The sequence below is a fragment of the Astatotilapia calliptera genome, chromosome 3 (genome assembly GCF_964374335.1).
Source record: "Astatotilapia calliptera chromosome 3, fAstCal68.1, whole genome shotgun sequence".
Classification (NCBI taxonomy): domain Eukaryota; kingdom Metazoa; phylum Chordata; class Actinopteri; order Cichliformes; family Cichlidae; genus Astatotilapia; species Astatotilapia calliptera.
In genome coordinates this window covers 19,569,598-19,583,705 of record NC_137424.1, presented here as the reverse complement: position 1 = coordinate 19,583,705, position 14,108 = coordinate 19,569,598, and the positions used below count along the sequence as shown (strand labels likewise).

Sequence of the window (14,108 nt, the reverse complement as noted above, 5' to 3'; positions counted from 1 at the left end):
TGGACGTGAACAGTCGTACCTGACAGCAGGTAGCAAACAGAGATCATCTTTCCAGCTGGAACTCTTCACTGAGCTGAACTCATTCAAAATGTTCTGGAGTCAAAACAGGAAACAGTCCAAATGTGTGTCTTCACTCTGACTCTGGATCAGATCTCAGTGACAGACTGTGGACATTATGTAAGCCTAAATGTGACACCATCTTCCTCCTTCATCTGCAGATTAAAGCCAAACAAAGATTCTCATTAAAAGTCTGCAGGTCTGAGAGAGACTCAATCGTTGTGTCATGTCAAACACAGTAAGAGGAGCTGAAGCACAGATGTGAAGAGCAGATTCATCAGATTATGACCTCACTCTGTTTTGTCTTCATATACATTCAGTCTGTGTTTATAATGCAGATTTTCTGCTTTTATAATAACACATTTTATATTTTCTATCATCACAGACTGACTCACTGTGGACTCTCAGAGTCTCACTGTGAAGTTGTGGCCTCAGCTCTGAAGTCCAACCCCTCCCATCTGACACAGCTGGACATCAGTTGGAATGATGGCCTCCAGGATTCAGGTGTGAAGCTTCTGTGTGCTGGACTGGAGAGTCCAAACTGTCGATTGGAGACTCTGAGGTGAGTTCACTGACTGCAGCTGTTGTTGTTTTTCTATATTTCAGGTCTTTGATTGATGTTTGAAACTTTCTTTAGTTCCTAAATGTTCAGGATGTGTCTGAAGACAAATGTGAAGAAGTTTGAGTGCTTTCAGAAATGTTGTCTTTCCAAACGACTGAACAACAGTTTTTCCTTTTGGCTCCAAACAGAAGTGACAGACTTGAGCAGGGTTCATTTAAAGGCTGACAGAAGTGGAGTGGTGACGGGGAGATGTTTGACAGGACAGTGTTTCAGCCTCCACAGGTTCATGTTGTGCTCCATCAGTCAGTGAAGATGAAGTCAGTGCTGATGAGGCTGTAGAGTGTGTGAGGGATGTGAATGAGGATGATGAAGATCTGATGATAGCAGATAAAAACAGGCTGCAGAGACTTTGAGCCATACAGGGCACACAGTGTGTGTACAGAACAGCTGAAATCATTATGGAGGCCTCACTGGAATATGGAAGCATCACAGTACAGCTTCAGTGAAGCATTAAAGTCTCTGATATGAGATGAGAAATGAAGCAGCCAGAGCTTTTTCATGAGTGGAAATCCACTGTGACTGTGAGCTGCTGCTACAGCCTCCAGATTAGCCAGCAGCTCATCCTGCTCAACATGGACCTGTGGTCAGAGTGTGTGCTGGATAATCCGGCCCAGGATGAGGCCAAACTGACATGGGATGAAATGTCTGTCACATAATTGAGCTTAGTGTAGTTTCATTTCTGCACAATTTAAAAACAACCAAAACTTTGTTCTGTCTTTTCTATGTTATACTGTAGACTTTCTTTGATACTGTGTCCAAAAGGAGCAGCTTTTACTTTGAAGGGGAGGCGTCTCTGTTTCCTCTTCAGGTTGGATGATGGAAGCAAATTAGTAGCTGTGTCCCAAAACGTCGGCTGCATCCTCCAGAGGCTGCATTTGAAGGCCGATTACATCACAGCCAGGCGATGAAGGCTGTCCGTATTTGTCGACTCCTTCAAATGTGCCCGACAAATGCGTCCTTCATTTCCCCGAATTTGAAGGATTCGTCGGGTGTGTCCTTCGTGGCCCACCATATCCCAGAATTCATAGCGCGGCCCAGCCAAATTTCAGCTGCCAACAATGGCGGCTGCTACTAAGTTTTCAAATTACTCTTATTAATCTTTCTGGGTCACAAAATAAACTTTTAACATATTTTCAGGCGAGAAAGTAGCTGTGTAAACTTCAAATATCTGCTCGGTTTATCAAGACATCACATATTTGCAAAAGTGTGCCGACGTTTTCGGAGACGTCTGTTACCCACCCGCTCGCTAGCAAGCCGGGGGGTTCAATGGTCACTCCAGCCGGCGAGAGCAGCGGACGCCCGGCTTCATCGTTTTCAGACCCCGCTCTTTCGCTACTCAGGTTAAACATGATATATAAGTCACCCGGATAACTTAAAAATGTAATTGTTTGCCTTTTTTCTGTGTTTTATTTGTTCCGGAGTAAATCGGTTTGGCTGAGATCAAAGTTCCTCCGGGATTTTCACACAGCTGAATAAACGTTAAACAGGAAACTGATTAAACAGAAGTGTGAGACGGTCGAGAATTTACGCCAGTGTCCTGTTATATTTTAGATAGCAAGGAGCAGACGGCCGAGTTTATTAAACTCCACCGACACAGCGGTGACGCAAATCTGAAGGCTAGACCGTCCCATTTCACAGCCTCGCACTTCCAGCCTTTTCGGTCTTTGAAGGACCCGGCCCACGTAGACCGCGAATACCGGGTCCTCCGAAGGATGCAGCCGACGTTTTGGGACACAGCTAGTGTGTGATGTTCTTTCAGTGTTGCACTTTGTAGACGCTCCCTGAGCACTGGTCTCACAGCCAGCTGCACATAGAGACCAGTGTTGTTAGTCCAGGTCAGAAGATGACTTGTTGGAATGAAAATGAGCTTGTAGTTTGTCTGCTTTAATAATGTGACTGGAAAAAGGTGTTGGACTTCAAATATGTCCATTTCTTTCACACTTCACCTTTAAAAGTGAAGCCTTGTGGTTCCTGGAAGGAAAAACATGACTTTTTCAAGTCTTTGTCCTGTTTTTATGAGAAATGTACGACTTTAATGTGAAACATTCAGAGTTTTTTCTCTTGTTGTGTTTGTTTGAAGCTGCTTCCTGTTGGCTTCAGCTGTTTGGAGTTTCCATTTTCTAAACTTCTACATTCTGAACCTTCTTCAGCTCTGAACAGATGATGAAACACTGAATGATTTCAAGCTCACACTTTGTCTAATAAACTTACATCTTTCATTCTTTATACAGATTGATGGACTGTGGTTTGTCAGAGATCAGCTGTGATTATCTGGCAGCAGCACTGAAGTCCAACCCCTCCCATCTGAGAGAGCTGAACCTGAGCCTGAACAACAAGCTGCAGGATTCAGGAGTGAAGCATCTGTGTGGTTTCCTGGAGAGTCCAGGATGTGGACTTGAAACTCTGAGGTCAGTCAGCATGTTTTAGTTGTGCTGAGATGAATATGATGTGAAAGTTGTGCTGACACTAAACTGCAGACATCAGGCTGATATTATACTGATCCACACTGAGGATCTTCATGGTAAAGTCTGTTTTCTTCTTCTCTGGTTTAGTCCATTGACTGCAGCAGAACAATGTTCACATTTCAAACAGTGAGACTCAACGTATGGCCCGCGGCCCACACGCGGCCTGCCCACCTTTCCTGATTCAGAGAGAGGGGACCCTGATTAACTGTGTAGTGTTCTTCCTCACAGTTCTAAGTATCAGACACAACAATGAATAATCCACAGCTGACTGTCTTTAGCAGGTCAAAGGTCACGGCACACAGCAGACAGTGGGAAATATTATAACTCTGATCATTTATCAGCACATATCCATATGTATAAAAACAAAGCTGACACTGTGAGACTTGATCAGAGGTGTGATCATCACAGCAGAGGCCTTTGTGTCAAAGTCACTGAGGATCAAACAGAAACACATGAAGCAGATTTTCCTGTTCTGGCTTTTTATAGCAGATAACCTTCAAAATATTCTGCAGTCCATCAAAAACTGAAGCAAACCATGAATCAACATGTGAACATGAGCTGATGCTGCTGAAGTGAAGCAAAGTTACAGAGGTTTGATTACAGACACAGCTGAGAGTTTGTAATCTGTCATCATTTTAAAAGGTTTACATTTCTTCAGTATATCCACATTTGCAGCTGCTACCTCAACCTCCACTTGTCCAACACAACTGCTGTCCACTGCCTCCATGACATTGTGATTTTGCTGTTGGTCTTCTGTCAGATCTTCATCAATCACTTCTGCACGGGGCACACCTTCAGACTCTGCAGCTGCATAACGAAAGCCTGTAAGATAAAATTAGACATAAGGTAAATGTACACCAATATTCCAATGACAGGTGTGTGATTCATCTGGAAGTTATGTGCGGATTAGTGTACAGTGATAGCAATTTAGTATGTTTTTAGAGGGGGGGGGGGTTGTTTACCTCCGATGGGTGCTCTTTTTCGCTTCCGTTGCGTACGCCTTGAGTGCCGGTCCGAGTCTGATACAGGTATGTCGTCATGCCCCATGTGCAGTGTTGGTTCCCAGTCTGGATTTGTTACATCCATTTCATATGCTGGTTTGCCTGCAATAATGCCAAATCATAAGCTACTCAGTCGACATGATGTGGTTCTGCAGCATCACACATTAGCATGTTTTATCTCATTATCTATGACCGCAGCACGTTGAAAATAACACTAAAAGCCTTTCAAGAGTGATATGAATTAATTTAGAACTCACCGGAAAGAAAATGCCGTGAGCAAACCAACAAAAAGCTGGGGATTGCAGAGAACTCGATATCCGCTCGTCTCACCGCTGCAATCCAAGCCTGACGTCTTTGTTTAGTAATATCGGATACATGGGATCCCTCACGTTGCCTCCAGGATGGAAAACGATGAAAAGAGAGCCCGTTATCCAGCTTCTTGCCTTCACGATCGTGTGATCTAACGTTGCAACCGACAACACAACACGTACGATCCATAGCTGAAATGGTATCCTTTGGCTGGCCTACTGTCATGGCGGAAGGGGGCATGGCCCATCTCCCGTGACATCACGCTCCAAAGCCCTATAGGTGGGAAAATGTACCATGTCGACCAATCAAAAATGATATGGAAACATGACATTTGGTTGTTTAGCAAAAGGGGGAAGTTTTAGGAGTGACCGGCAAGAGAGAGCGAGTGAGCGAAAGAGAGAGAGAGTTTTGATACGTGAGAGATTTGTGACGTTTACCGTGTTTGGTCTCAAGTTAGTTTGTTGTCTTGTGTATTTAGTGTGTAGCTGTTGTTTTGTTTTGTGTGTCAGTTCTACTAGTGATCGTCACAGTTGCTGCCTTAAAGCCAACAAAGGCAGATTGCAGTGTAAACGCTGAGTGACACACCTGCTGTCAGACCTGCAGGTTTATCCCTGTGCTGTTCTCATATGTGTTAGAGTGACACAAACTATTGTTTGACACCTGATTGTTCTGTAAATAGTTTGAAATGATTATATGAAAAACGTCTGAGCCTTGGCTGCATTTTTTGGTAAATAGTACCATATAACTTTGTTGTTTGCAAAACGTGTGCGTATTTTTAAAAATGTACAATCTCTATTTGCATTTCAAGTTATGAAGATGATTCGTTAAACATGTGTGTGGTTTTTACAGTCAAAATATCACTTTCTACTTGTATTTTAAATTTTGTCTGAATTTAGATAAATTGTGCTGATACAGTTGGTCAAAATGAGAAAATAACAGATTGGCAAGATGAACTGTTTTTAAAGGTAAAATATAGAGGCCACATCAAAAGTAGTCAAGAAGGGTTAAAGGCTAAAAGCAAAGTTGTCACCAAGTACTGTTTATATTTGTGTGTATTGCTGCAGCTTTTTTGAGTATTAATTTGGTGCCTTTGTGTGAAATAATGGTATTGTGAGTGATCCATATAGTCACAAAGAATAGCCACTTGTTTCTGTGCTACCAAAGTTCCCCGGCTTTCATTCAAAATGTGTTTATCGTCAGCACCTGCACATTAAACTACTTAAACATTATAAATGTCTTCAAGCTCACACTGAGGCCTGTGGGGTACTATCAGCCACTGAGACAGTACACACATTTATATGTGTTTGTATATGAATATTTCATACTTTAAGACTGCCTGTTTATTTAAGGGAGATGAACAAAATACATTGGAATTGTACAAAATAATATCATGGAGGATAAATTAAATAGATTTTAAGTAGATGCTTGTGCATTCTTAAAGTCTTATATGTTGAACTGAACTATGTGATCTGTTCAAAGCCTTAATCTTAATTTGAAGTGAAATGTGCATTTTGAGTTTATACACTATGTATATAAGGCGACCGTTTCCTTTTGCAGTATTTTTGTGTGGTGTACTTTTCTATGTCTTAACAAAAGGGGAACAAAGGTGTTTAAGTTCACCTAGGATGATGTGTTTTAATTTTCACATGGTCTTGCTTGAATTTGACCCTGACAAAGGCGTATGAACTCTGTCAGCTGTTTGGAGTTTCCATTTTCTAAACTTCTACATTCTGAACCTTCTTCAGCTCTGAACAGATGATGAAACACTGAATGATTTCAAGCTCACACTTTGTCTAATAAACTTACATCTTTCATTCTTTATACAGATTGAGGGACTGTGGTTTGTCAGAGATCAGCTGTGATTATCTGGCAGCAGCACTGAAGTCCAACCCCTCCCATCTGAGAGAGCTGGACCTGAGTAATGACTACTCCTGGTTTTCGACCAACAACAACAAGCTGCAGGATTCAGGAGTGAAGCATCTGTGTGGTTTCCTGGAGAGTCCAGGATGTGGACTTGAAACTCTGAGGTCAGTCAGCATGTTTTAGTTGTGCTGAGATGAATATGATGTGAAAGTTGTGCTGACACTAAACTGCAGACATCAGGCTGATATTATACTGATCCACACTGAGGATCTTCATGGTAAAGTCTGTTTTCTTCTTCTCTGGTTTAGTCCATTGACTGCAGCAGAACAATGTTCACATTTCAAACCTTCAAAGAAGAAGAAAAATCCTCCACTGGATAATTCACTGTGAAACTCTCCAAGTCTTCATTCCACCTTAAAGTCTGTCTGACACTGAAATCCAAAGCAAAATGTGCGTTTGCTTTACAGACAGCAGTCCAACACAAACATACACACATCATCCAAAACACAGTCCAACATCCAAATCTCCTCCACTGCCAGCATGAATGATGGGAAAGAGAAAGAGGAACACTCTGACATTCAGGGTTAGAATGAGTTTCATGAAGCAGACTGTGAAGATCAAAGCTGCATTAGAAAGCTTACATGAATGAATGAGTGGACAGAAGTGGACAGAGATCATCTGAAGCACTTCAAAGGCTTTAAATCAGCACATTTCTCTTTATTCTTTATCAACTCTGTTAGTTTCTCTCAGTTTTCTGTGGAATGAAGCTAACAGCAGGCTAATAAGATGCTGACCAATAGGTTTCTATTAAAGGTTGTAATTTGTATATGAAAAAGTGCTTTGGCTCAACAGGGATCAGCTTACAGGTAGAATACAGCTGCTGGATGGGATTAGCATGTCATAGCTATCTACCAAACTGCTAACTGGGGGATTTCAGGCCATCTATGGATCATTTTTGCTAACTGTTTATTCAGCTTAGGCTCACAGGGCTGCAGCCTGTGCCCTAGCTGTCATAGGGCAAGAGGCGTGGTCCACCTGCACAGGTGAGCAGTCCATCACAGGGCCAACAGAGAGAGACAGAGAAGCACTCTCTCACATCCACACCTACAGCCAATTTAGAAGCACCAATGAACCTAAGCAGCATTTCATTGGACTGTGGGAGAACATCCAACCTCCACAGAAAGGCCAACAAGCTTCAACCTACAACCTTCTTGCTTTAAGGCACTAGTGCCAACCACTTTTCCCCATTTCAGCCCAAATCCTGCATCTTCCTGTTTCTGACTCCAGGCCAGCTCCACTAACACTTTCTCATCAGACACTGCCACCTAGTGGAGGAAGTCTTAGTTCCATTTGAAGCTTCAGATTACAGTTAGTTCCTTTACAAAGAGGTGGAGGTGGTGGGGCTACAGCACCATCATCACTGAGTGCCATAGGACACTTAACCTTTGTTTCCATATGCTGGGAACTTCCTGTTGTTCCAAGGAGGACTGGAAAATGTGTGAAGATCTCCCAGTCAGTTCCTCACAGCACACTTCAATCATTTCCCTCCCACAGCATCAGGACCAGGGCTTTTTCTCTCTTTGGTCCCACTAAGAGATTTCCACACAAACACCTCATCAGTGGGACTCTCAGAGCTACCAGCCCTTTGCTACAATCACAAAGCTCTTCATTGAAATCAATGATATCAAAGCTGGAATCCAATGAGTCCAAGTCTTCTGCTGATTCAGCATCACATTCATCTTTGCTCCTTGTCCTGCATCCCCACCATGGACTTCATTCCTTTCCAAGCCAGCCTTGAGTGTCCTTTATTCAGCTCATCCTCTGCTTTACTTTTACACCTGATTTTAGCTGCTTTATCTCTCTTTCAACAAGTTTCTGTGCCTCAATCTTTTTCTTCTCTCCCTCATAACAAGACAGCTTCTTCTGCCTGAGAACATGTTGGAGTGATTTACTAATCCAGGGCTGCTTATTGGGGAAAATACTTCCTGTTTCCAAAGTAATCCCCATTTTTCCCAGAAAGAAATGTAAGTAGAAATCGATGATCTAAGTGAGAACATGAGCCTTTAAAAAGTCCCAGTGGGTGCAGTCAAAGCAGTCCCTCAGTCCCAGTATAGAGTCTTTGGTCCAGACTGGAACAACTGTGTGCCCAGTTTGAGCTCTCTTCAGTCCTGTGACCTGACAGACCCAGAGGGGCCATCACATCACATTTAGAAGCTCCCCTAATGGAGCCACAACACATGTCCAACACTTAGTCTGTCTTGTTGGACCAACTGGAAGAAATGATTCAAGGACTTAGTCACAGAACAGAGATTCAAATCTCCAAAATCCAACTGGCTGCATCAGGACATATAGTCTGAAACTCTGCACAGTTTCCTGTTTGAAGCTGCTTCCTGTTGGCTTCAGCTGTTTGGAGTTTCCATTTTCTAAACTTCTACATTCTGAACCTTCTTCAGCTCTGAACAGATGATGAAACACTGAATGATTTCAAGCTCACACTTTGTCTAATAAACTTACATCTTTCATTCTTTATACAGATTGATGAGCTGTGGTTTGTCAAAGATCAGCTGTGATTATCTGGCAGCAGCACTGAAGTCCAACCCCTCCCATCTGAGAGAGCTGGACCTGAGAGGAAACAACCTGAAGGATCCAGATGTGAAGCAGCTGTCTGATCTTCAGCAGAGTCCAGACTACAGACTGGAGACTCTGGAGTAAGTAGAGTGATGGAGTGAGTGGGTGGTGCTGTCAGCAGTATTGTACTAAACACAGTCAGTATGAAACAAAGATCCAGTGTTTCCTGTAAAGCTGCAGCTTCTCAGTGAAGCTGTGAGAGGAGAATGGTGACAGGCTTCAGGATTGGACACAAACACTTCCTGTTTCTGACCTTTATGGTCACTATGGTAACGGCTGACACGCTCTGATCAAACGCTGTCAACAGCCAATCAGCTCTCTGAACAAAGCAGCACGCAGACCAATGACTGCATTCATTTCCAAGTTTAAAGCAGTGAAGAACACAGTCTGTAGGTGAGGAAGAATTTAGTGAGAGCAGATGTTTGGATGGAATTCCTCCAGTTAACAGCTGGAACCGTCCATCTGGATTGTTGGGCTTGTTGTTGGGGTTCCTACAGAGCTCAGAGTGGACACACCAAGGTTCTTCTAATGAATGAAAGTCCAAACTCAAACTAGGAGGGAAAAACATTTTCATCAACTTCAATAAAAATCCAAAGATTAGAAAAAGTGAAGCAACAATGAGTCCTAGTACAGTCCCAGCACTGAAGTCCCTGCTGCTCTTTATACTGGATGTGCTGCATCACTGACTGACAGCTGATGAAGAGTCTCTGGAAACACTCGTTTATCTCCTCTGCTCTTCCTTCTTCTCTCTGCAGGTGGAGGTGATGATGGTAAACAGGACGGTGTGTGTGCTGAGAGAGGAGGAGCTGTGTCCTGATGATCCAGAGAGGTTGAAGCAGCAGCAGCTTGTGTGTAGAGACGCTCTGACTGGGCCATATTACTGGGAGGTGGAGAGGAGAGCTTCATCCAGCAGTGACTGACAGAGGAATGAGAAGAAGTGCAGATGACTGTCAGTGCTGCAGAGTGAACTGCTCTGAGAACAGCTCCACTGTCAGACACAATGTAGAGTCCAGCATCATCCCTGTGTGTCCCTCTGGATCTGACAGAGGATCATCAGTGTATCTGGACTGCTCTGCTGCTGCTCTGTCCTTCTACAGTCTCTGCACAGTCTCTGTCTGACTCTGGCTACATTTTTGGCATTTATATTCTTGGTTGCTCTCTTTATATTTTTCACATGCAAAATGTGCCCATCTTTGGCAAGATTCACACTGCACCTGGAAAGGAAAAATAAATGGCTCATATTCTGTTTGGTGAATACTATTACTCAACATTTTAATTATGATTGGCAAGTAATGATACTAAGACTTATGTGTTTCTTTTGTTTTGTTTTACCATTTCAATCATGCTGCGGTCAGCGTTAGCATCTAACATGGAGCAAACAATGCAGTAGTCCTCAGCGTTCCCTGAAACACAATCATAGTTAGGTTTTAATCAAACATTATTTATTGAATAATTAAAAAATAATAGTACATTTTTTCCAAATATACTTCCTGGAAAATTAGTCTAAATTAGACTTTGAGAAGGGTCTTATCTGAAAGTGTTTGAAGAGCACTATTTGTACTGTGCTGTTTGAAAAGCACTATTTAAATTGGAAGTACGCACTAACGTGATAAGGACTTTACTGGACTTACCTCGATTTTCAAGTAGGGTGCAAGCTATCTGCATTCGCTCCAGCACAACTGGCTCTGTAGTGGTTGACACCTCACTGACCTCTCCAAAATCAAGGTAGTGTTCTGCAAACTGTGAGATTGATCATAATTAGAATGTAAAGTCTTAATTAGGTAAAGGATAGGATAATTATAAGCCACAAGGCTTCAGCCTATTCCTTTTTCAGTTACTGTATGATTAAGTACTTCTATGTAAAATGATCATCTTTGTTGTTGTTGACCGAAATAACTTTCACTTCACTTAAATTCACTTAAAGTCTTAATTCTAGCTAACAAGAAACTGAATCATTTGAATAAGGGTTACCTTTAACAGTAAAACTCCACAACTGCAGGAATCCTGTCGCTTGTTGTGTTGCATAGTCTGTAACTGCCACTCCATGGTGTCTTCATGCCCTCTCATCCTCAGAAAATTCCTAGTTGAACAAAAGTGTTTGTAATGAAACAAGATTTTTTTTTTTTAATCTAAGAATAACACCTCAGTATCATACATACCTCCAGTTGCGCAGAATTTTCCTGTCATAAACACCTTCATTCCCATGGGGTCTATGAGCAGTATTTTCTGTGCAGAAATGTTGACAATCTAAAGAAAAAGTTAAATTAAAAATTACAATTGTTTGTGCCACTGAAAACTTATTTAAAAATAACACTTTGTGCAAGAAACTGCTTCACAACAAATTATGCAAATTAATAACAAAATGAACACATACCACAAGAATCCAGTGTGTACCAAAGTTCACAGGGCACAGCCACGTCTTCAACTGGGAACTTCATCTGTGGGATTGGAAGTGCAGAGTAATTTGGATTTACTTAGGTACCATGCGTCTCAGGGTGTTTTCAAATATAGTCTTCTTTAAAGGAACCGAACTCTTTCCTCAGCAACAGAAAGGAGTCAACTGTTTGGACCACTTCTGAGCTTTCAACATACCAGTTGAGGCATCTGAACTGCCCAGAAAACAACGAGCTTGCAACTACTGAACAGAGCAGGTGTGCAGCATTCTGCACAAGTATACAAAAATGTTAGAGAACAGTAAATAGGTTTTTTTTTTATTTCAAAATTAGTAGGTAAATGACCCCCCCCCCCCCCCCCCACCTACCCGCACATTTTAAACTATTAATGGTCTCTGCACTGCAAATACTTCAGAAGGAGCAGAACCTCGAAATCAGACTCAATAATGATAAGTTCTCTTACCTCATCAGAAACCACCGTGACCCCTGCAGTGTTCGAAAAGAGGAATCCAATAACTTGTATGGTCCAACAGCTGCCTCCAAGCGCCCAGTATCCTTTGCACGCCATAGCCTCTTTACTAAAAGAAAAATATGATAAGTTAGCTCAGGCATGCATGAGATTTGTAGTGGATAAGCTTGGTAAAGGCCAACGGGCCACAACAGGAAAAAAGTCAATACAATAGGCATGCATTTACACGCAGAGAAATAGGAAAGGTACAGCGGGTGGGCAAAATAGAAAATTACTGACAGGCAGATCCATTTCCAGACTTCCACAAGCTCAGTGCACGTTGCATGTTTCTTTATATCCAATATGAGTTGAAGACTGCAAAATGCAAACAAAGTCATGCAACAGTCAATTAAGTTGCAACGCCAAACTGGCAACAAATGACCAATGGGTCAAAAAGAGTTGTTCACTATGTCACCTTCATTTTCTAAGCTTTGTTTCCGGGAGGGAAGTTCTTGTTCACGCGTTTCTGGTCCTGGAACACAATTAAACTCCTTGTGTCAGCCGTTTTGGGTGCATAATGAATCCTCTGGACTTTGCTGGCACTGAGGGTTAGCAGTAGGATGGCAGGGAGGCATCTTCAGGTCTGTGCTGCTGTTCACCGTCTGACTGCGAGTTGGGTATTTTTAATTGTCACTGATATTTACATGGTGGCTTCTTCTGTATGGCTTGATATGGTCAATGCTGTAGTGATTTCTTAAAGTTGCTCCTTCCGTGTTTTTTTTAATCTCACACATTTGCCAGCGATGTCTTGAATGGTGTAGGGTCCTGAAAAATCTGGATCAAGTCTTCCTCCCTTCCTTCCACGTTTCATGTTCAAGAGAAGAACTTCATCTCCAACCCTGTAGACAAGGTTTCTGTACTTCTGGACTCGTCTAGCATAAGCTTATGCATAAGCATAAGATTGTACTTAAACTGAAATATGACACCTACTCAGTGATTTACAACATAGAGGTAGGTTGTTTCCTCTTAAACATTTTAACTGCTTTCCTTACAAAATGAACTGGAAACCTATAAGTTCAGTCTCTGAGGTGCTCTGGGATTTCTCTCAGGGTAATGTCTGCCTTTTTGGTCAGAGTCCATAGTGCTCTGTGTGGAAAGTTCAGGTGTTTGAACATTGGTGGTTTCACGTAAACCCTGAACCTCAGGTGGTGAAGCGAGGGCAAACTCTTCTGAATCTTGAGGTGTAGATGTGTCCTCTCAGGTTGCTCTGGAACCACGTGACATTCTGCATCTAGAATCTGATCAACATGTCTACGCCAGACTAAGTTGGCTCCAACATTTATGGTGTATATCAGCGGTCCGGTCCGTGAACGAATCGTGCCAGAATGCCATTTCTGACTTGGGTCTCTGTAGTCTCTGGCGAGAACTCTTTGTCCAACATTGACGAACCTAGTTTTGTTTCTTTTTGCTTCCACCATGGAAGACTGTTTATCTTGGACATCCTTGCGAATGTCTGGTTTCAGCAAATCTAGATGTGATCTCAGATCTCATCCCATGAAGAGCATTGCAGGTGTGTGTCCAGTTGTTGCATGAGTGGTAAGACAGTAAAAAAATTGTCAATTTTCTGTTGTAGCGGTTTCCCCTCTGTGCGACTGGCTGGTTCAGCTTTGTTGCAGGATGATGGTGAGCTGAAGTGATATGTCGTATGCCGTTACTCCCAAGGAAACACTGGAACTCCTCTCCAGTAAACTGATGACCATTGTCACTTACGAGCTGTTGTGGCAGACCTGTGCGAGCAAACGGTGACCAAAGACTATTGATCGTGCTGGCAGCTGTTGCTTCCTTTACAGGGAAGATTTCTGGCCACTTTGAGTGGGCATCAACCACAACCTGGAACATTTAGTCCATAAATGGGCCAGCATAGTCTATATGAATGCGTTGCCATGGAGCGGATGGCCACTCCCACGCGTGTACAGGTGCTGTTTGAGGCTGGCGCAGCGTCTGCTGGCAAACAATGCAGGATTTAGCCATATTCTCCATTTCACAATCAGTGCCTGGCCACCAAACATAGCTTCTAGCAAGACCTTTCATCTTAACACCCAAATGTCCATCGTGCAGTGAGTCCAGTACCTTTGTACGTAGTTTGGGTGGCAGATGACACGAGTTCCCCACATGACACATCCTTGGCAAACGGATAGTTGGTCTTTGCGGGTGGAGTACGCAGAGAACTGAGTGTCACTACAGGACGGCCAACCATTCACAGTAAGATCGTTTGACAAGATTGTGTTTTGGCTCGTTTCTCTTTTCACCTGAGCACTTGTG

General features: G+C 42.7%; 1 protein-coding gene across 1 annotated transcript in view; it reads left to right on the top strand.

The window, feature by feature from the left end:
* The window catches only part of LOC145423009 (protein NLRC3-like), a 192,825-nt gene that overhangs the window by 7,185 nt on the left and 171,532 nt on the right, over positions 1-14,108 (top strand). Inside the window, exons 3-5 of the mRNA XM_080295055.1 lie at positions 443-619; positions 2,911-3,087; positions 8,852-9,025. Of these exons, the coding sequence (XP_080151181.1) occupies positions 443-619; positions 2,911-3,087; positions 8,852-9,025 (528 nt within the window). The remainder of the gene's footprint in view (positions 1-442; positions 620-2,910; positions 3,088-8,851; positions 9,026-14,108) is intronic.